Source organism: Electrona antarctica (genome assembly GCF_951216825.1).
Source record: "Electrona antarctica genome assembly, chromosome: 2".
Taxonomy (NCBI): domain Eukaryota; kingdom Metazoa; phylum Chordata; class Actinopteri; order Myctophiformes; family Myctophidae; genus Electrona; species Electrona antarctica.
The window spans coordinates 42,282,844-42,305,892 of record NC_136807.1 but is presented as its reverse complement, the minus strand read 5'-3'; the positions used below and the strand labels follow the sequence as shown (position 1 = coordinate 42,305,892).

Genomic DNA, 23,049 nt, shown 5'->3' with positions numbered 1-23,049 from the left:
CTCCAACTGTATATGTTCCCCATCTTAAATCTTGAATATGGAGAATGTGTGCTTGTACTGTGAGTTGATCAAATAAACTAAAACAGTGCCCCACCTCCGCCTCCAATTAAGTGTCTGTTTTCTGTTTTTATGTTTTGTGTGAGGACTGCGGATGAAAATTAGCATCTTTGCTAATCCCGGTGTATTTACGTTCATGTGACGTTCATTAATATGCTCTGTCCTGTCTAAATAAACAAATAAAGTAAAGTAAAGTAAAGATAATTCGACCCGGTAAAAACGGGTCGAACGGACTCGAATTTGCGGTTGGTCGAATAGTCCTGGGTCGAAATCTCTGGTGACCCATTGGACAAACGCCGCCCACACACACACTGCCCACTTGTTCAGGTGACACCGTGACAGGCAGCCTCAACACACCGCCCGCCTCTCTAGATGCTACTGTCTGTCTGTGGAATGGATGGCAGGCAGCTGAGCGGGACGAGTAGGATGTGTTTCTATTCATGCTTATTCTAAAGTAATGGCGTCAAAGTGTAGATCCGCTCATTCAGTTTAATTGCAGTGTGTAAGTAAGGGTCTAGACTAGAGCATATCTTGTAAACTGCTTGCGTTCTATCGGGACACAAGAAGCAGAGCAACACGAGGAGGAAGGAAGAAGAGGAAGAAGACGACACTAGACTAGTGGTCCAGGCTGCACACTGTAAAGAGGACAACCAACCATTATCACTGGTCAAATATCACCTGCATGCCATGATGACTGACTCGGCAGTTGACGGCAAGTCGGAGGTTAAACAAGCTACGAAATATGTCAAAGAGACTGAGAACGTTGCAGAGAAATACTCAGCTATGACTGTGAGCAAGACTGTGAGCATGACTGTGAGCAGCAAGAACAGCGATATGAACATGAACGTGGGGGAGCTGCCTTCCGCAGCGTTCACCGCGGTCCCCACGCTCAAGTCTGTCAAGAAGGTATGATGCTCTGTCTTCATCACCATTGACTGTGTACGGTGTACTGTGTGTGACGTGTGTGTGTGTGTGTGTTGTATAACGGACGGAAGTGCGAAGGTGATAAATTCGTGTAGATGCGCATTAGCACTTCCACTGCAGTACTGTAAATTATAAAACACACTACTGTAGCCAGTGTACCTTTAAGTGGGCACTGGGCACAGTGCACCCACTGTGGTCATTAACAGTATTCACGTATGCGCTAGAATAGATGGAATACCGCAGCCGCAGTCCCAAAAGAGCCAGAACCACTCTATCCCGTACAGGATGTCGGAAAACTATAAAGATATGGAAAAAGCGAAGCTATTGATTTACAAAGTGTGTGTCCAGTATTTTGATGGCATTCGTCAAATTAACTACTTTATCTGCTCTTGATCAGAAATTGTAGCTTGTAGGCTACAGTAGGCTACATAAAACATAGCAATCTACACTTTAATAAGTACTTTGATCAAAAAGTATTTTGTATAGGGTTTGTGTCATTCTAAAGTTCCTTTATTGTTCCTCCTTCCTCAAAAAAGGGATGTGGAGAGGAGATCCCATGACCGTCTGACTAATAAACATCTGCAGACTTAATACTAGTAAATGCTTATAATAACAACTTCATTATTATTTCAACCCAATTTCAATCACAATGTAAAGTAAAAATGGTCCTGTGCAGCAGGGGCCAGGGCTTATTATTGTGACCCCCTGCCTGAAAGGGCAATAATATGGGGAGTAGGACCAGCCCCAGGGAGTCTGAAGTAAAACATATTGGATGGCAGGAATGTGGACAGTTCTTATGAAACAAGGCTGCTCTGAATGTTATGAATAAATGTGAGAGCCCTGTGACTGCCTCTGGTCAAGCTGTGCCACCTGTTTGTGTTAAACAAATGACAGCGATGGGCCCAAGAGATATTGAAAATGATAGAACAGGGAAAATAAAGCAAAATGTAGCAGCATCAGGTATGAAAACAGTTAAGACGATGCTGTTCAAGTGGGAACAATATAGTGCACTCTGGAGTTTAACATTATCAAACATGCATGTACTGCAAGAAAATAGATTCCACTCTTTGTGTGTGTGCGTGTGTGCGTGCGTGCGTGTGTGCGTGCGTGCGTGCGTGCGTGCGTGCGTGCGTCAGCATGTGTGCGTGCGTGCGTGTGTGTGTCCAGTCCACGCATTAGTGTGGAAGTGTGGATGAGTGGAACAAACAACCCTAGTACTAATACATCCAACAGTTACACAATACACCCTCTGGGAGATGGAGGCACTCACTGTAAATGTATTCATGCATAATCTTTCACATCAGATCTCTGTAAGCAATTTTACATAACCCATAACGATTATTCTTACTTAATGGTGAGGGATTATGTTTTCACTCCTGTGAGTCTGGCCGATTTTTGCGAAACAGACTTTTTGCTACTACTCCTACAGGTCTTGTCCAAACCTCACATAAATCTATGTAGTAATGTGATCAAGACATACATATTTGTCAGATGTTTCAGATTCCATAACGATGGGCTACGATTGGATGGGATCTGCGCTCCTTGGTTTCACATTCCGAAGCCCGCTTTTCCGAATTTCCGACGCACTGCCATTCCGACACACTCAATACTGTCCTTAACCCTAACCGCACGCAGAAGTCACGAAGTCGGAATGGCCGTGCGTCAGAATGACACTCTGTTCCCACGCTCCTTGTTTATGTTGAGATCAAGCAGATGTTTGGTATCATGGTAAATATTTGCACTATTTGAGTGACAAAGGATGACATATGAGCAAATAGCCCATCTCCTCCCTAATTCTCCAGAAAGAAGCAGCACAGAAACAGACTCAAACACATTTACCACTTAAAACATTGTGCACAAGGTCAAACTAGTCTCTGAAACTATTTGGAAAATGGGTTCCCTCTGTTATTTCTGGACACCAAATGTTTCATGCTCAGTGTTTGACCACCACTTCCCAAGCTATGTTAACAACAGGAGAAAAGTCGCTTTAAGATGAGAAATATTACACATCCATATGGACTGGTCTAGTCTAAATCATTTTCCCTGTGTGCCATTGACATTTAGAAAGACTGTGTTTTGGATCGCTGCTTAACCGGAGAATTTCTGTCTGTGTGCAATTTCTACCTTGACATTCAAATTCTTTGTACTGTGGCTGTCTGTAATGTCAAAGCTTTCCTACAACAATACACTTGGGAAAAACAAACAGATTATAAAATGCATGGTCATTTGTAATTCTGTGGGCGTCCATCCTGATTTCCACCATAATGTCCTATCAAATAAAGGTCACAGTTTAAACGGAAAAGATTACCAGCAACATGTATGTTTTTTCATAACACTGTATAATCCGTCACGTCAGTGTTGATCTAAATCACATGGCAACAGTACAGTACGTGGACGCCTGTCTGTACTGTACGCAGTACAGACGCCTGTCTCAGTCTGTGAGAGGCCAATGAAGGCGTGGTCATTTTGCAGTGTGGATTTGTCATTGTAAGTGTTGTTAGATGTTCTGTTCTGTTTATACTATACTGTATAACTTAAGACGATTCATACTTAAAGCCAAATTTCAAAAGAGTGTTCCATCTCTAACTTGACTGGGGACAAATTCTTGGTTAACAGCTGTTAGTTGTCTTTAGTCAGGGTCTGACTGTCCTTTTAAAATGTCTTTTCAATCAGACGTCACTCTAATATATTGGGTAAGTGCCCAACCTGCATTTTGTCATTATACCGGCAATTCACAACATGGCTAAAAATTGTTTCTAAGACAGAAAGTGTACTTAGATTTAACATGCTACTGGGTAGGTGACCTGTAGATGCTACAGAAGGCTACTGGAAACAGAGAGTATAATTCCCATGTCTATCCCCTCTTATTAGTATGGCCAAACTAGTGACTCTCGTAGTAGTAGTAGTAGTACTAGTACTCTAAGCTGCTGTTAGTGTGTGTGTGTGTGTGTGTGTGTGTGTGTGTGTGTGTGTGTGTGTGTGTGTGTGTGTGTGTGTGTGTGTGTGTGTTTATATGATATGCTCTCAGAACATTAACAGCTTGGCCATAGACTATAACCCACTGATTTTAGCAGCTAGTTGTCAAGGGTAGAGAGAGAGAGAGAGAGAGAGAGAGAGAGAGAGGGCGGACGCCCCTACTATCTCGGCCTTCCCTCTCTCTCTCTCTCTCTCCAGGTTGGCCATTAGAAATGATGATAATAGTTGGGAACCTCCCCCCACCTCTGCCTGGGAGGGCTGTGGGATAATAACATCAGGGACACCTAGCACCATCACACAGAGGACACAGCCACAGGGAGACAGAAACTAACCTGAAAGACCAGGGTCTGACCGGCAACCATGGCACACAGACACGGGAATGGGCGGGAGCGGGTGAGTCACGACTATCTCATCACCAGGGGGCTCATACCGTAACTTCAATCTGCAACTTGGGTACCACTGACTGACACACACAAACACAAACACACACACGTATGTGTCAAGTGTCGGTTCTCGTATGCCGCAAGTTTTCAATGATGTCTGTATTTGGGCTGAGCTGAGCTCTTAATCGTGAATTACTCACCACTGCAAACTATTCAGTATGGCTTTAATGACCATTATATATTATCGGAGGGCAGTCAATTAGTTGCAATATCATCTCTTCAAAAGACCACAGTTATTAATAGGACAGAACTCTGGAGCAAGCCATTGACTGTCTGCGCAACACTATTTTCCTAAATGTTCTGACCACAGGAGAATGAGTCGCTTATGCCATCTCTGTACTGGCCTGGAAAACACTGAAATGCAATGCACTAGCCAGAACGTAGTCTTAATCCTCTGGAGTTAAAACCGATGCAAAAAAGAACCAAAAAAATGCGCTGCTCTGCAAAAAGGTGAGCTAGAATCCAGCTGCTCATCTGGGTTTGTATTGTTTCATTAAGCAGTAGTGACACACACTGCAGACTGTTCAGGCCCAGTTTGCAATGCCCTTGGAAAGAAGTGTTGTGAGAGTAGAATGAATGACAGTTGGTAGCATCATTGTACATCATCATTGGATTATGTTTGAAAACTTAATTTCTTATTTCATGTGAAACGTAGACCACTAAATCAATCGTGAGATGTTATGTATCTGTATTTTCAAGGCAATTTGTCCAAGACAAGACTACAAGACACCTTGTAGTTTCCATTGTGAACGCCTTAAATTCAGAATGAGTAGTGTCTTCATTTTCATAATTGTGTAGCAGTTACGAGAGCTAGACCAGGCATGCCATTTTCACAACAACACTCTCAATCTTATGTGAGAATCGGTACTTAACCCTAATATGTTACATCATTAGTATGTGTTTTACGGCATATTTACCAAGTGTAGTATTTTCCCCCACTGCATAAACAAACTAAACTGAAATTTACAGGTACAATTATGATTATTGAGTATTGCATAGGCCTACTAACAATTTAGTATAGTTAGTATTTTATCATTGTTGCCACTTTGAAGTCAGCCTGCATAAACATATACTATTTACCTGTATATGACTATTGAATATTGCATTCTAGTAGAATGTGTAGAAGTGTTGTGTTTTGTCATTATATTAGCATTATGTCTGCATTAACATCATACTGTGGAGCTCAGCTCACACGTTCACACTCACACGATCACAATGTTATCCAACTGTTTTTAGTCAGGCGTTCATGTTCTCCCGGAATTATCAGTTGTGTGTTGTGTCAACGCAGCAAGCAGACGTGTTCGTTTTTACTCCAAACACATTCTATGGACATATAAAATATCACAACAAGCCACTTAAAAGGCTTTATGGGAAGGAATATTGGAAATGGACATACTGTACTACACCTGTTTTCTTGGATGGGCAAAAAGAGATGGACAAGTAAGGACTTTTGTTTTGTAAACTCCACCATCACATATATCTCCATCACTAGCATTATCTTTTAGGGAGGTAAATGTATCGTTCATTTCTTCTTCTACTCCATGGTGCCGTCGCCAACCAAGTCAAATGTGTTGTAAGTTAACTTGTGAGTGATTGACTGATTGAATACTTTATTTTACAGTTTGCAGAAAAAGCACAGGAAAGTACAGTTCAATACAAGGTCTGCTAAGAGGATGTATAGCCTAAGAAAGCACTATGGCCTGTTTCCATTGGGGTCCTTCATATTCAATTCATCCGAGTAAGTCCCAATTGATCTGTCGCCATAGCCCGGTCGTCTTTAACTGAAGCACACGTCATGAGGCCTTGACCTGGTGCTTACCTGCGGACATTGTTTCAGTGAACCTGTTTCAGTGTCCTGAAACAACCTTCTCACAGGCCCATTCTTGCAGATCTCAAGAATGAATGTGTCACTTGTCTATAGCAGTGGTTTTCAACCAGCGGTCCGGGGACCACCTGTGGTCCTTGAAGGGATTCCAGGTGGTCCCCAGCTAAATGATGGAGAGTTGGTAATGGATTGGATCCTTATAGATCTTTAACTCTTGAGTGTCAAATGAAACCAAATGTACCCGTACGGGTCCCTCAAGAGTTTAATTATTGTTAAACATCTGCATTACTTATGGTAATTTACAAAAAGTCAATACAATTATATAATGTAGAAGAATTGTTATTTTGTCCAGTGTTTGCCTGTTATCTCTCCTAATGGTACCACAGCAATACAGCATGGAATTATGGACAAAATCTTATCCAACAACAAAATATTCCACGTTTTGGGTCGGAGAGGCAAAATCTCATCAAATGGTGGTCCGTGGCTCAAATGCAGAATAAATAATGTACCTTGATATGAAAAAGGTTGAAAACCACTGGTCTAGTATGTATGTTAATGTCAAAGTCTTTATGTGCTAATCTATTGGCTAAAAGGGGTTATATCAATCAAACTGCATTAAGTTGGTCCACCAGTGTATAGCCTGATTCATAATTTGCTGTGCATTGTCTCACAATGACAATAGCTGATCTACAAACCCACAATGCATCGCATTTTGATGCGTTGTGAGCTTGTAGATCTGCCATTTCTGGTGCGAGGCACTAGCACGCAACTGATAAATCAACCGTACTCTGCAACTCCCCACTGCCCCTGATGACCCAGTTTAAAAGACCTAATGGGACATCTGTCAGACTCTCCTTAATCTCTCTAATGGTGACATCTAAGTGTTGTCTGGCTGCTAGGGCTGCCAGACTGTTCTTAGCTCAGCGTGTGCATTGGGCAGTCAGTGGATTTCTTGGATCTTGAGGCTAATTGTAGCCCACAGAGTGCTAAAGAAAGCCAATTTCACACCAGCTACTAGTCTTGATAGTTTTATAATTAGCACCGTTGCACTCCGACACTAAGGTCTCAGAGGCACTAGCCTGTCGCAAGTACAGGACTTCTTTAAAAAGGTCATGCCCACTTGCCCTAATCGTCCATTATAAAAGGATAGGTAAAAGTTTAATTACCGTTCAGTTCAACACCTATTTATTTTTCTGGGGCTGTGCGATAAAAAAACGCCATACCTCAATTTATATGCCAAATACCTACATAGCTATATGAATATGAATGGGCTCACACTTATTTTATATTTTTAAGAGTAGCAACAGTGAAAACAGTACATTAGAGGTAAACAGTGCTCTTACTGTATGTTACATTCCACAGACCAGAAGACAGAGCAGTTCCGACATACTATTGGTCTGACTGTCATTAGACCGACGACATACCTCAAACCCTAACCATAACCATAACCATAACCGCAAGCACGGGAGCAGCGCATGTTCCACCGCATGTCTGACCGTTGTTTCTGCATGTCGGACCTTTGGTGTGTTGGATCTGCGTGTGTGTGTGTTCAAGGTTCAAGGTTAGCTTTATTGTCCCTTGCGTGAAATTGGTTTGCAGCCAGATAATAGTATAAAAAAAATAAAAAAAATACACACAACAAACAACATTCAATACAAGATCTAAGAACAGGGCACTAGAGACAGAGAATTCATGACATTCAATAGTAGCAAAGTCAGCAAAGGTGTGTGTGTGTGTGTGTGTGTGTGTGTGTGTGTGTGTGTGTGTGTGTGTGTGTGTGTGTGTGTGTGTGTGTGTGTGTGTGTGTCTGTCTGTGCCACCTGTTTGTGTTAAACTTAATGACAGCGATGGGCCCAAGATATATTGAAAATTATAGAACAGGGAAAATAAAGCAAAATGTAGCAGCATCAGGTATGAAAACAGTTAAGACGATGCTGTTCAAGTGGGAACAATATAGTGCACTCTGGAGTTTAACATTATCAACCATGCAGGTACTGCAAGAAAATAGATTCCACTCTTTGTGTGTGTGTGTGTGTGTGTGTGTGTGTGTGTGTGTGTGTGTGTGTGTGTGTGTGTGTGTGTGTGTGTGTGTGTGTGTGTACAGTATGCATGTATGCATATATAGGCCTATATTCATATTCTTATTTTTTTATATTCATATTCAACTGAACAATGCACATAGACACTTTCGTCATGCAAAAGTGCAATTGTAGTATGAATTTACTTTTAGTATGCCTACAAACATCCAGGCCTAGCCTGCCTTCCCAACCAAGCAGCCAGCAGTATTTCATCCACCCTGTGCACCCAGGACTTTCATCCTGGGCCCTTTGAAGGGCCTGGTTGATATGGAGGTGAGCCATGCCAGCAGCTGAGGCCTGTGCATTTGAATGAAGCATAAATCACAGTCTTGGGAGGAAGTTTCTAAAAATAGATAGGCCCCACCTCCCTTCTCCCCTGACCCACCTGTGATTTATCGGCTCCGTGTTAATGTAGAAGGCTCAGATGATGTCTAGTACCCAGAGCTTTGAGGTGACATATTTTTCGTCTGGCCTGGCACAGACGAATATTATCTAACGTTTATAGCTTACCATTTATTTTCTCCCTTTCAGGTTTCTGTTTTGATGATAAACAAGCATATAAAGTACAGACGCGAGTCCTGGCATGCGCTGCCTGGCTTCAAGTGATTCATGTCTATTGTCTACCATTTGTTTAATGATTTATACAGTAGCCTATATATATCCCTGTTGTTTTCCATTGTGTCTGGTGGTGTGCTTCTCAGATCCAGTTTGCGAACTCAGAGGATAAACAGGAGTTCAGCAAGTACCCCACCAAGGTTGGCAGGCGCTCTCTGTCACGGTCCATCTCGCAGTCCTCGACAGACAGTTACAGCTCAGGTACAGCACGCGCGCACGCACACACACACACACACACACACACACACAATTTGATTGACACAATGATTATAAGGTATTAGTTTCATAATTGTATCCTTTGTGTGTGCGCTCCATAATGGTGGCTTTTTGTGTGGTCTCCCGCATTTCCCAGCTGCCTCTTACTCAGACAGCTCTGATGATGAGACCTCTCCACGGGACAAAGCTCAGCTCAACACCCAGGGCAGTACCGACTTCTGTGTTAAGAACGTCAAACAGGCCGAGTTCGGCCGACGCGAGATCGAGATCGCAGAGCAAGGTATATATATATATATGAAACGGTTGTCTCCTCACAGGCACATGAAACCAAGAGCTGGTCAGGAACATTGCATCTCAGAATCAGAGACAGCTATATTGTCACATCACACGATTACTGGCGTGAAAGAGTGGCAAAGAATGTATTTAGTTATGCCGATAGGCCGTAAGAGGATCAAAGTTGTGCCGACTTAAGGCCAATACATACTCGTACAAGAAATGTTTGGAGGGTCGGAAGGAGTATGGACCGTGCTTAACAGTGCATACTGTAGTGTACTATGAGATGCTGTGAGGGCCAAAAAGCAATTAGACACTCTGTACCACTGTGAACAAGACAGAGAGGGCTTTGAGCTCCCTGTGGCCACTTTGTTCCCAGATACGTATCACGTGGTGTCCGTTTCTGCTGCTCTAGCATTGTTTGATATTAAAGTCCTTCTCTTGGCTCCCAAGAGAACAGTTCATGACCCCAGGCTAGGGCTTTGTCAGTACTCTCCATTGGGAAACATGATCAGGGCATCTTCCTCTCTCTATTCACCTATAAGCTACGTTTTTCTCCCCATTTCATTCAACTCTCTCTCCTTCTATTTCCATCTTAGAATTTATTTTTGTTTGGTACACACGTCATTGTTTGAAATCTCTCTCTCGTGCCCAGGTGGGTGTTAAAGTACTGTACGCCTAAGTGCTCCTCCAGCCTGCTGCCATTGTTCAGCCAATCTGCTTTTTTTTTAATCAAATAATTTGTAGATTTATCAAAAGCTTTTGATACTGTCCATCATTCCCTTCTGTTGCAGAGATTACACAGTATTGGTTTTGACACAAATGTCTGTAGTTGGTTCCAAAGCTACCTGTCTGAAAGACGTCTATGTGTGAAAACGGCAAATACCCAGTTTAACCATTTCAAAAGGTGTCTCACAAGGACCAATACTGGGCCCAATCCTTTTTAGTATCTATATAAATATCACCTCCTCTTTAAATAACTTTAGCTGCCATCTCTATGCAGATGACAGTCATTTATTGTACAGCAGACTCTATACAAGTCGCAATAGAAAACTTTCTTTTAATGTCCTCCAGGATGCCCTTATTGGTCTCAGATTGATGTTGAACATCAGCAAAACATAGAAATAAAGCCAGCTTTCCTGTCATTAGCAGAACGAGGGTAGTTGAGGCAGTGTTCCTGTCTGTCTTGGATTATGGAGACAATCTATAGACATGCAGCTGCATCCACTCTTAAATCCCTAGACTCATCACTCATCGATTCGATTTATTACGGGTGATAGCTATGGTACTCACCATTGTATCTTATATAACAAGGATGGATGGTCCTCCCTGACAGAGAGACAAGAACTGCATTGGCACCTGTTCTTGTATAAAGCCATGCTTGGAGATTGTCCTAAATACATCTCATCTTTTCTGAAATGGGACTCTGAACCCTACCACACCCGGTCAAGTCATTTCCCCAAATTCAAGGTACCAAAAGTTAACTCTGAACTTGGTAGATCCATGTATTAGGGCCACAGAAGCTAAAAGCATTTAGCTTCTGTGGCCCTAATACATGGAATGACCTGCAAACAACATTAAAATTGACCACATTAGTATCCTTGAGTCGTTTTAAAACCTTGGTGAGCATACAGACCCCCACAATATGTAACTGTTTTTAGATCGTTTTGAAATTTCTCTTAGCTTTTTATTTGTAAACCTATGTAATTCACATGTATACCTTTTGTTTTTATTTTCCTGATCTTCCGATGTATTGTGATGTTTTTCTATACGATATTGTATTACTCGACGACACTGAAAATGAGTTTAATTACTCTTCGAGAATAAATAAAACTTGAACAAATGAATGAATTAACTGCACACCTATACGCACAAGCACATTATTCTGCTTAGTTGCAGCTGTGACTTTTAAAAAGTATTTTTTTAAAGCAATAAAAAAAAGAACTATCCTTACTTGGCTTATTTTGTGTCAGTTTCTACTAATTCTGTAATCCCTCTGTTTCTCCACACATAGATATGTCAGCCCTGATATCCCTGAGGAAGAGAGCTCAGGGGGAGAAACCTCTGGCAGGGGCCAAGATAGTAGGCTGCACCCATATCACCGCTCAGACGGCGGTACGTCCATTTACTCAGATACCTGGCTGTCACTCCACTATGTCATTTACTCAGATACCTGGCTGTCACTCCACTATGTCATTTACTCAGATACCTGGCTGTCACTCCACTATGTCATTTACTCAGATACCTGGCTGTCACTCCACTATGTCATTTACTCAGATACCTGGCTGTCACTCCACTATGTCATTTACTCAGATACCTGGCTGTCACTCCACTATAGCAGTGTGATTTCTGTCCCTTTTCTATGTCAGTCGTTCTCAAACATTTTCATGTCAAGGACCCCCAAAAATATATGTAATTGGCTGCCGACCCCCATCTGAAAATATGTTGTTCCAGAGACCAGACCAGAAGCAAAGATTTGAGTTAAAACGCTCGCTCTGAAAGAATATATTCAAAGATTTGCGCCACATTTTCATGATTTTTCAAAAATAGCAGATCTACAAGCTCGTAGCGCTGCACTTGGTGCCGCACTATGAGCTTGTAGATCTGCTATTTTTCAATAACTAAAGCATAACAATGCTTAAAACACCAAAAGGGGTTCCCGTTCAGAATGGGTTAATACATTTAATTCAACCTCTCTCTCTCTCTCTCTCTCTCTCTCTGTGTGTCAGGTTTTGATTGAGACTCTGGTGGCCCTTGGGGCCCAATGTCGCTGGACAGCCTGTAACATCTACTCCACTCAGAATGAGGTGGCGGCTGCGTTGGCCGAGAGTGGTAAGACTCACAGTTCGCTTTTAATTTAACTCTGAGAGTGTACAAAACAAATATAACCAAATGGAAACCTGTAACCCAATGGAAGCGAAAGAGTCCATTTGGTTATAAATGCATAAATTAATACTGAGGATTTTTATGTGATTGAAGGCTTACAGCTCCATCAGCTCCTTTCACACTTACAACATAGTGGAATATCCCCACCCTTAAGACTAATCAGTATCACACTCTAGAACAGGATTATCCCTGAATTTGTGAGCTTATCCCCCCAAAACACTTGAGTGAGGATCACTACTGTGAACTGAAGTTAGAATAAATGGGGCGTTTGTTGTCTAATAAAAAAACCTGTACTGTACACAGAACGGATGAGAAGGAAGGGACATGAGGTCACATGACGCCAGGGCTGCGCCATAACGCTCATCAGTGGTAAATCACGCACCGGAAGTTCAATGAAATACATGGCAGTGAATGGAGCCGGCTGGACCAGCTCTTGAACAAATACTAATTATGAACGATTGCGGTTCAGGAATATAAAAGAAGACGTATCACAGGTTATTTTTGAGTGGTGCAAACCACTCCAACAACCAGCTTTGTCTGTATCTATGTGTCTATGTACCTGTACGTGTGTACCTGTACGTGGGACCAAAAAAAATGAGCATGGTTACTATGGTCACTGACATTACGTCAGACCACAGCTGATCAGGCTATATAAGACCTTGCACCACTCAGTTCACACGGGTGTGATTTTTTAATTACTTGCTATTATTGAGGTATCTACACAGCGGCAGGTATCGTTTCTGTCTCTGAGGTATCGCAAGATTTCTTTGCCAGATAGGAAACAGTGGACAGTTTCCGATACTTGGCACATTTAGAAATGTACTTTGTGCTCTTTAGATATCTCTATAAAATTACACAGTGTACACATGAAAAAGCAACACAGCAGGTTAATAATATGTTATATGTCTTCTTTTATTTTGCAGAAGAGATTATTTTACAATGGTCTCAATAGAAATGGTGTTTGTTCATATGCTTGTCCACTCAGCTCCATTGATTCCAATGTATTCCACCAGAGTTTCAGCAGCAGTTTGCCACAGTGTGAGACGAATCTGCCGGTTGGAATTGCAGGGTAGAGAAAATGATGTTGGCGACTTTTCCTCCATAAGCTTCCTTGCACAGTGCTATATATTGGTGTTTTCAGACGGTATACCATAATTATTCCCTGTGCGACATGCACACGTATTAGGCTATACGCTCACACGTGATCAATGGATGAAATGATTAGCAGACACCAGATGGTATACGCTTCCCCCCAAAATACGTATATGGCGTTTAACGGTAGACAGACTACAACACTGCCTGTACAGTATCGAATATAAACAAGTTTTGTTCTGTGTAAGACTTCAAACTGTAGGCACTCTAGTCTAAAGCATTGGTTTTCAACCTTTTTCCATTATGTATTCAGCATTTGAGCCACTGACCACCATTTGATGAGATTTAGCCTCTCAGACCTAAAACTTGTATTATATTTATATGGTACCATAGGAGAGATAACAGGCCATATCGATCAAAATAACGATTATTCTACATTCTCTTATTGTGTAGACTACATAGACAATGTAACTCTTCTTGAGAGCATAACATGAAACCAAATGAACCTGTGAGGGTCCATTTGGTTTCATTTCACAGAGTTAAAGATCTACAAGGGTCCATTTGGTTACCAATTCTCCATCATTTAGCTGGGGACCACCTGGAACCCCCTCAAGGACCACAGGTTGGAAACCACTGCTCTAAAGCCAGGGATTAACAAATATGATGTGGAACATGGTTATACTAAGCTCAGCCCAAGTCTTAGAATTGCTGTGTGAAAAGGCCCATACTCAGTCAACATAGTAACCTACTGGATCTGTACCAGATTATACCTTTAACCCACAGCTATGCCTTTTCTCACTTTCTCTTTATTATGCACATTTGTGTGTACAGTACAGTACAGTACACGTGTGCTTGCTTTGGTATACGTTTCTGCATGGGTTTTTGTTTTTACAGGAATACCTGTGTTTGCATGGAAGGGTGAGTCAGAGGATGACTTCTGGTGGTGCATCGACCGCTGTGTCAACACCGAGGGCTGGCAAGCCAACATGGTATCAGCGTGAAACCATTATACACTTAACACCCACCTGTGTGTGTGTGTGTGTGTGTGTGTGTGTGTGTGTGTGTGTGTTTGACTCATCCTTTATGCGATTATAAAACACCAAACAAATGGAAACTCAACTACAAAACATCACGAAAAGCCACACGATGAATACAAACCACACAAAAGTAAATTTGTCTTGTATACATTTTGTAAGAAATAGGCCCCACCCACAATTTATGGGTGGGGCCTATAGTATGGAGTATGAAATAAAAAAGTTTTAAGTGCATTGTCAAACAGGGTTTCACACCGAAACACACACACGCACGCACGCACACACACACACAACTTTCAAAATTAAGGCCCGGCCCTCATCAAACCCTGTACACTTAAGACACCCCCCTCTGCCACCCTTAGATCTCCATATATGGAGCTGACCTGGTCTGACATTCCATATGTTAATCTGACCACATCAAACCCTGTACACTCAAGACACGCTCCATATATGGGCAGTACAGAATTCATTCCATATGTTGATCTGACCCCCCCATGCCAAAACGCCAACGCTCGCCCAGCAGTCTGCCGTCACCCAGGCGGATTCGTGGTCAGGGCGAGGTCAGGGCGTCTCTTACTGGTATTATTATTATTATTGATAATGATAATAATCATTGCCATTTTCTTTTATTTACAACACATAAAAGAAAGAATCTCAGTATGAAGCTCAATTTTGTTACAGATGTTTTCTTTGAATTTGGTTCCACTGTTTTTGTTAGGTCCTGGATGACGGGGGAGACCTGACCCACTGGGTGTACAAGAAGTATCCCAGTGTATTCAAGAAGACACAGGGCATTGTGGAGGAGAGTGTAACTGGAGTGCATAGGTTAGAATGGACATGTCATGTTCCGGTGTAGTATGAAAAGCTTATGACCGTCTTAAAACAACTTTTAAACCATTTGTGTATGAATGTGTGTGTGAATGGGTGAATTGATGCACAATCTATGTAAAGCACCATGGATAAAGGCGCTATATAAATGCACCATTTACAATGGTGAACAACAAATCTCTAGTATTTTATGTGTAGTACCTCTGCTCTGTCACATGATGGGGCAATTTCCTAACATTCCATGTGGTTCGATACAACATGATTAGAATGTCCAAAATGAAATAAGTGACCCTGCAATATTCATAGTCTTTGGTAAATTGTCTTTGTGAGACTTGGAAGTATTTAGCAGTCTTTCAGATGTATTTTCAAGTCTTCTAGTGTGAGAAGATGAAGATGACCATTATGTTCAAAGTTTTATAGTGATGGTAGACATTAACTGAACTGAACTCAACCGAGCTGAACCGAACTCAACTGAGCTGGAAGTGAGAAAACGATTGTTGACCCAGGGTCAAATTGGTATTAGTTCAATTTGACATTGTGGTTTGAAAAGGTTAGAGGCCTGATATTACTGTAGTCCTGCTGGCTAAGATGATAGACCTACACGATGAGCTGCAGCAGCTGTCCAAGGTCAGCTCTCCATGGAACCAATTAGCCAGACACCCTGGAAAGGTTACAAAGCCTGACACCTTAGCGTGTGTGTGTGTGTGTGTGTGTGTGTGTGTGTGTGTGTGTGTGTGTGTGTGTGTGTGTGTGTGTGTGTGTGTGTACACTGTATACTCACCCTCCCACGTGTGTTCTCAGATTGTACCAGTTGTCCAAGGCTGGCAAACTGTGCGTTCCTGCAATGAATGTAAATGACTCAGTCACCAAACAGAAATTTGACAACCTCTACTGCTGCCGTGAATCTATCCTAGATGGGTGAGTGGAGTGTATTATGTAACGCATGAAATGTCAATCACTGTTAGGTATTGTTTCATGACTGTGTCGTAATGCCTTTCATCTCCATTGCCAGCTTAAAACGGACGACTGATGTAATGTTTGGAGGCAAGCAAGTTGTGGTGTGTGGTTATGGAGAGGTCAGAGTCATTCTTTGATTAAAACAAAGTTCTCACTTAACACTTTAATCTGGTCAGCGTTGGTTTTCTGACAGACATTTCTGCTAAATGTACATCTGGTCAGGTGGGGAAAGGTTGCTGTACTGCTCTGAAGGCCCTTGGCGGAATCGTGTGCATCACAGAGATCGACCCCATCTGTGCCCTGCAGGCATGGTGAGTGACTGCCCATTACTCTGCTAATCCTTTAGTGCATCATTGTGCTACCTCAATTATCCTTATCCGCAGCCAGGAACATTGATTAGGCCATGCTGAAAGGTTGCCAATCAGTAGAATACTGTTTATTTTCATGCATTTGACTTGATTTGTAATTTAAGGTATAGTTTAAAGTATGTATTTCAGCTGGTATCCTTTAACCGCAGGAACCCTAGTGTCCCTATTCTGGAGTGAAAATTCAGTGAAAATTCAGATCTGCTATGTTAGGCGGTGAGATTTGGTGTAGAGGGAAACTATGAGGGAGCTAAGGATTGAGCTCTGGGATACTCTGGCCAACATTATTCCAGTTATTGTTCACTTCTAAATTATATATTGAGATTTCCTTTTAAATCTCAGTTGTTCTTATTACATGTAAGGAGAAAATATGAAAATGAAATAACTAAATTGTCCACACAGCATGGACGGCTTTCGTGTGGTCAAGCTGAATGAGGTCATTCGGTCGATGGATGTGGTGATAACCTGCACTGGTAAGCCAGCCGGCCTCACGTAGTGACACCAATTCACTTCAGCTTTGATGATCACAATTCTGCAGGGATTGATGCCTCCATCACTTACAATTTACAATTTAGCAGAAGTTCTTTATCCAAGAGCGACTTATAGTAAATGAAATGCATAGAGACAGGGCCGATTCATACTCCTATTTTAGAGCCAAATAAAAGTCGGTTCGGCTCTGTAGAGCCTACAATGTGACGTCATTTGAGGTTCGGGGGGGCGGGTACCGTCCTAAAGTCGGCTCTTCGGTGTTACTGAAATTTTCTGACGAGCCGAAATCATTTCGGCACTACAGCGGTAAAATAGGAGTATGAATCGGCCCACAGTGTAGCGCCTCAGTAATCTAGGTCTAGGAGGTAAACCAAGAACATAGCATCAGTTTAAGCAGTATACTATATTTAAAAATCAGACCCGTCTGAACTGAGTGGTGCTGTACTGTACTAGCCTGGCTAATAAGCCAGACTCAAATCACACTGTCGTGTGGTATTTGAGTCTGGAGATGCTGTGTATGGATCTTGTTTCCCGGGGGGCGGGTTCAAACATTTTCTCTTTGACGCAATTGGTCAGAGCTACTGTCAGTCAAAGGTCTCAAGCATTGAACGTCACGGTACCAAAGCCCGCCCATATTGCATACCGTGTCCCGATTGGCCACACCAGTTCTCTGGTGTAGGAAATGGGCGTACAATTGAGCCTCTCTAGACCGTAATCCGCCGGCAGGCAATTTTTTTTTGCCAACGGCTGATTCGGTTTGATTGATTGATTGAAGAATTTATTAACAGTTTGCAGAATTACAGTACATTTCAAGCACAAACTCAATACAAAGGCTGTTAACTGTGAGTGGATGACCCAATTAAGCATTACACTTGTTTCCAATAGGGTCCACCATGTTCAAATCATCAAAACATTTAGAGACGTACAAATAGACACTTCTATAGACAGAACAGGAATTCATCATAAAGGAGGTAAAAAGGGAAAAGAAATATATACAGTGAGGGGAAAAAGGGGGGGGCGGGGGGGGGGGATTCAGATTTTACGGGGGCCAGTTTCGAATTGCAGCCATCCGTAGGTGCCCTTTGAGAGCGGTTTTGAAGGAGTCAAGGGATTCGCATGTCTTAATGACAGTTGGTAGGGCGTTCCACATTTTGGTGGCATAGGAGCGAAAAGAATTTAGTCCCTTGTTTGTGCCGAATCTGGGTTGTACATGGTTCGTTGCACTCCCTCTGGTGTTGTGGGTGTGGACTTCGTTAACATTAAGGAAGTATCTAGACAGGTACATGGGTATCTTGGTGGTGTATCGAATCTTGTGGACCAGACCCATTGCAAGATGCTGTACTCTGTCGTCGACCCTAAGCCATTCCAGCCTGTCGAAGTGGGCAGGGGTGAGGTGGGTTCGGGGGGCTAGATCAAGTAGGAGCCTGACCAGTTTGTTTTGGGAAGTCTGGAGCCTGGTTTTAAGGGCTGGCTTATTAGCCAGGCTAGTACTGTACTGGTACTGTACCGCCCCCCTCCCTGGCCTGTGTGTGTGTGTGTGTGTGTGTGTGTGTGTGTGTGTGTGTGTGTGTGTGTGAGAGAGAGAGAGAGACGCTGCTCAACAGTGCCATCCAGTGGTATTGGCGTGGTACTTCCGTGCTCATACACGCACATCCACCCACACAGACATACACACATAGTCACTCAAATGTATTTTATGCATAGTCGTTAGTAAAAAAAAATATTGGGTTCAGTCAAGGGAATCGGCTACTAAATATATAATTCTTCTAAAAAAGGTAATTCAATTACAGAAAATGATTCATTACATAATTTTTTCTCAAGCAAGATGATACACGACGTGTTTTCACTGAAGCATAACATTTGACTTTAATTTAGAATCACTTAGTTTCTACGCTCTACATTTGTGCTATTGTTTTTACCCCTGTTAATTCAGGTAATAAGAATGTTGTTACCAGAGAGCAGCTTGACAGAATGAAGAATGGCTGCATTGTCTGCAACATGGGACACTCTAATACTGAGATTGATGTTGTGAGTAATTAGGCATGAAATTTTCATTAAAATAATTATTGACACACTTACTCAAATAAAACTGTACTAATCAAATAATACATAGTAATGTATAATTGTGATATTTACAATTATTATTATTTTTATTATTTTTTATTTGACTGCTACGTAAACATATGAAGTAACTTCAAGACATCTGTTCGGGATCGGATAACTAAGTATTTAGTACTTAGTTTTACCATCATTTTATGATCCAAATTAATTGCATACATTTGGCATATAATCCAAAAACAAATTGATTGTTAAATTGTTTATTATAATAATCATCAGTTTTTGCCTTATTGTATATCAATCTGATCTTTGACTGTCCTGTCCTATGTCTTTAGGCAAGTCTCCGTAGCCCAGAGCTGACCTGGGAGAGGGTGCGTTCCCAGGTGGACCACATTATTTGGCCCGATGGCAAGAGAGTTGTCCTGCTAGCAGAGGTACTGAAATGTGACAGTCTTTTGCAAAATGGTAAAAGCTTGAATGTGTTACAGTATAAACTGTGCTTTCCCACACGGCAGTGCCTTAATGTAACACTAGGCTTTGTTTCCCTGGACCCAGCTCCTGCAGTTTGCCCTGTGGTGCACTCTCCTAGTTGCTGGATTATTCCTGACTGTCTGACAGTATCACTTATAACTGTTGTTATTTCATGCTTTTGCCTGTCCAAGCTCTGTTTCCATGTGGATTTCTAGTCCTGTGGTCCTCAACCTTTATAATTCCAATGACCCCATAACTCTGAGTCTTTACAGGTCTATTTGGTTTCATATTTACGTACACTCAATTTGTGCCATTTGTAAACTGATCAGAGTTACATGAAAGACATGACATGAAAGGGTCCATTTGGAACTGTGAGTCTCCCTGGGCCACACTTTGAGAACCACTGTTCGTGTCCATTTGAATTTTCATCCAACTATTCACTTCAACTATGTGTTGTTTCTCAGGGCAGGCTTCTGAATCTGAGCTGCTCCACTGTACCTACGTTTGTATTGTCCATCACTGCTACAACTCAGGTTTGAGTCTTTCTCTTCTCTGTAGAATAGGCATCTTTTATGTATGGCAATAGTCCAACATACTGTAATATGTTACACTAATAAGCTTTGTATCCAATATTTTGTGGTTGATTTCTGGTTCCAGTAGTTAATGAACACAATGTTGTGAAAAAACGAATCCTAAAAATGAATCATGTTAGTTAGTTGCTGTCAAATGTATGGGCTCTCACTCCCTGTAGCCTACTTTACCATCAAATGGCAATCCTGCTCTGTACCAATAGGTTTTATGAAAACCTTTCCCCTGACCCATGAGCTGGGTTTTCTGTCCATCTCTCTCCAGGCCCTGGCCCTGATTGAGCTGTTCAATGCTCCAGAGGGACGTTATAAACAAGATGTGTATCTCCTGCCAAAAAAGATGGGTAAGACGATGGACAGTTTTGTTTATAAACATTTTTTAAACACACTCAATAAAGACATTCTAATTTAATGCGTGGGAGGTGTGATCTTTCCATTTGCCTTTTTCATTTATTTCTCATATATATTTGTTTATTTCATTTGAAAGTGAAATATCCCTGGAATGAAAAAAGCAGTCTAGATGTTCCATATTCTGTAGCCAGACTGCTTATGCACACTTGACAGTTTTCAGCTCATTGCTGCCACCTTGTGATGTGGCCTCAAATGTCCATCAGTGAACACAGAACATGAATAAGTTGCATAATAAATAGCACCATGTTAGCGAAGCGCTGTAACATGGTACTGTCTCTTTCTCCAGATGAGTATGTGGCCAGCCTGCACCTACCCAACTTTGACGCCCATCTCACAGAGCTGTCCGATGAGCAGGCCAAGTACATGGGCCTGAACAAGAACGGTCCCTTCAAACCAAACTATTACAGGTATGTAGGCTACAGATTTATTTGTATTCATTATTTATTTATTACTATTAATTTTATTTGTATGAGTAGCAATAGTGGTAGTTAGGGGTGGGCGATATGGAAAAATATAATATCACAATATTCTTTCAAGCAGTATCACAATACACAATATTATCACGATATTTATTCAAGCGTTTCTTTATGGTTATTTTTCAAATTACTTAACCACCTACAACCAGTTTTGCTTTAAAAAAAATTATATTACCAGTTAACAACGGTATGAATCTCAAGTTCGGCCTCTCGTCTGTAGTGACTTGTAGTTGTTGTTGTTACTTGCCATCAGCGATTAGTTTTCTCGTCCATTCCAACATATGTAGTGACAGTGCTGAAAAAAAAACATTACACAACCAGGATTCAACATAAATGCCGTTTTAATATAAATACATAATTCCATCGCTCGTGGCGTTACTGTCGTAGCAACTTGTTGTTCTCCGGAGCGGTTTAACAGTTTCCACAGCAGGCTCGCTTCAGACCGGAAGGAGGTGTGTCCGCTGAGTGGTCATTTCCCGTCCACAGATATTAGGCCTCCGGCCCAGAAGTTTCCTCGCCCCTCCCATTTGTAATGCGGGAACTGGGAGAAAACTTCTGGGAACTCAAATTACCTACAAGGTAACAAAAACTAAAAGAAAAAGGACTCGGTAACAGACCATTTAGACTAAAATACTTATTCTTTTTGGGGAACGAAACCATCGTTCTACAGAAGAACTCAAATCATAGAATGTGCATTCACTGTATCACAATTTATACAATATCTCTGAAAAGGCATATCTTATCGTGGAGACATTGTATCGCCTCAACGATATTTATCACCATATCGCCCACCCCTAGTGATAGTATAAATCTGACATTCTATGAAATAGTTTTGTTTTTTTATCTGGCTATCCTTAAAATGACTACTGTATGTTTTGCATATCGTATTTATTGAATAATATTCTTTCCTCAGGTATTAACGGGAGTGTCTGATGCTGTGAGTCTGAACACACAATGGACCTCAGACAGAGATATCGCTTTATTTTGTAAACATTGCTAAACAGACAGAATGGAAAAATTATTTTACTTAAGCTGAATGTAACTTCATGTTATTAGCACTTCAGAATATTAATAATCATGAGAAACATATACAGTATATGTAAAAAGCGACCAAGAAGTATAACATTAACATGTCTGTCACTTGCCTGCTTGCATGCTCATGTCTATGTATTAACTTAGTTGCTGTTACTTATGTTGCTAGAGCACACTGTTGTTGATTTGTCTATTTACTCCTAATATCACACAGTGCCAAATGATGGCCATAATATTGAAAGAGCAGATAGTGTGTTTTGGTCTATCAATGCATTAAATCATAAGTACATTCCATGAGGCAGGGTTACGTATGACCCATAATGAACTGTGTTGACACTGTGTTTTTAATGTTTCATAATAATGCGCATTGATGACTCTTAATTACTGGTATTTTGCATATACTGACCCTTAAAGTTAACATCCAGTCATCACAGATTAATCCAATATTGATTGAGGCAGAATATATTATATAAAAATCAATTCAAATGGTTGTACCGCCATCCTCCACTGTTGTTCTTCACATTCTAATTTCAGGCTGAAATTCTAAACTGATATACGTAATGAAGAGTTGAATAGAGTACAGTGAATAGAAAATATAATTTTGACTGGAAAATACCGTAAAAGGTCATGGTATGAATGTGCCTTTACAATCATTTATTGTAAGTAAATATCATGACACATTACTGGATATTTCTTTTATCTTTTTTTAAATATCACATAGAAGTGGTTAATCCACTGGCTTCTGTTAACACTTATGAAGTATGTTAACATAATAGACAATATTTATGTTTTGCCATATGATTATCATTGTCACTTAAATCATTTATATTTCCAATGCGCTTAGAATGTATGTCTACTATGTATTACAGTATGTGGAGAAATGTCATAAATCAGCAATAAAGTCAACCCTGTTTAACAGCGAAAACTGAATTTTAAACAGTCTACACCTGTGTTTA

General features: G+C 41.3%; 1 protein-coding gene across 2 annotated transcripts; it reads left to right on the top strand.

The window, feature by feature from the left end:
- Positions 1-451: 451 nt before the first annotated feature.
- On the top strand, positions 452-23,030 carry ahcyl1 (adenosylhomocysteinase-like 1). Of its 2 annotated transcripts, none has more exons than XM_079492616.1 (17): positions 452-963; positions 9,005-9,119; positions 9,271-9,414; positions 11,422-11,522; positions 12,137-12,239; positions 14,280-14,374; positions 15,138-15,244; positions 16,049-16,165; positions 16,260-16,323; positions 16,427-16,515; positions 16,972-17,042; positions 18,992-19,086; positions 19,452-19,550; positions 20,052-20,120; positions 20,440-20,518; positions 20,872-20,992; positions 21,975-23,030. In XM_079492616.1, exons 1-17 carry the CDS (start codon positions 745-747, stop codon positions 21,979-21,981), a joined length of 1,695 nt encoding a protein of 564 aa, XP_079348742.1. In that variant the 5' UTR covers positions 452-744; the 3' UTR covers positions 21,982-23,030. The 2 variants fall into 2 exon arrangements, with proteins under 2 accessions (XP_079348742.1, XP_079348743.1); XM_079492617.1 differs by lacking the exon at positions 452-963 and adding an exon at positions 4,241-4,350.
- The last annotated feature ends 19 nt before the right edge of the window (positions 23,031-23,049 follow it).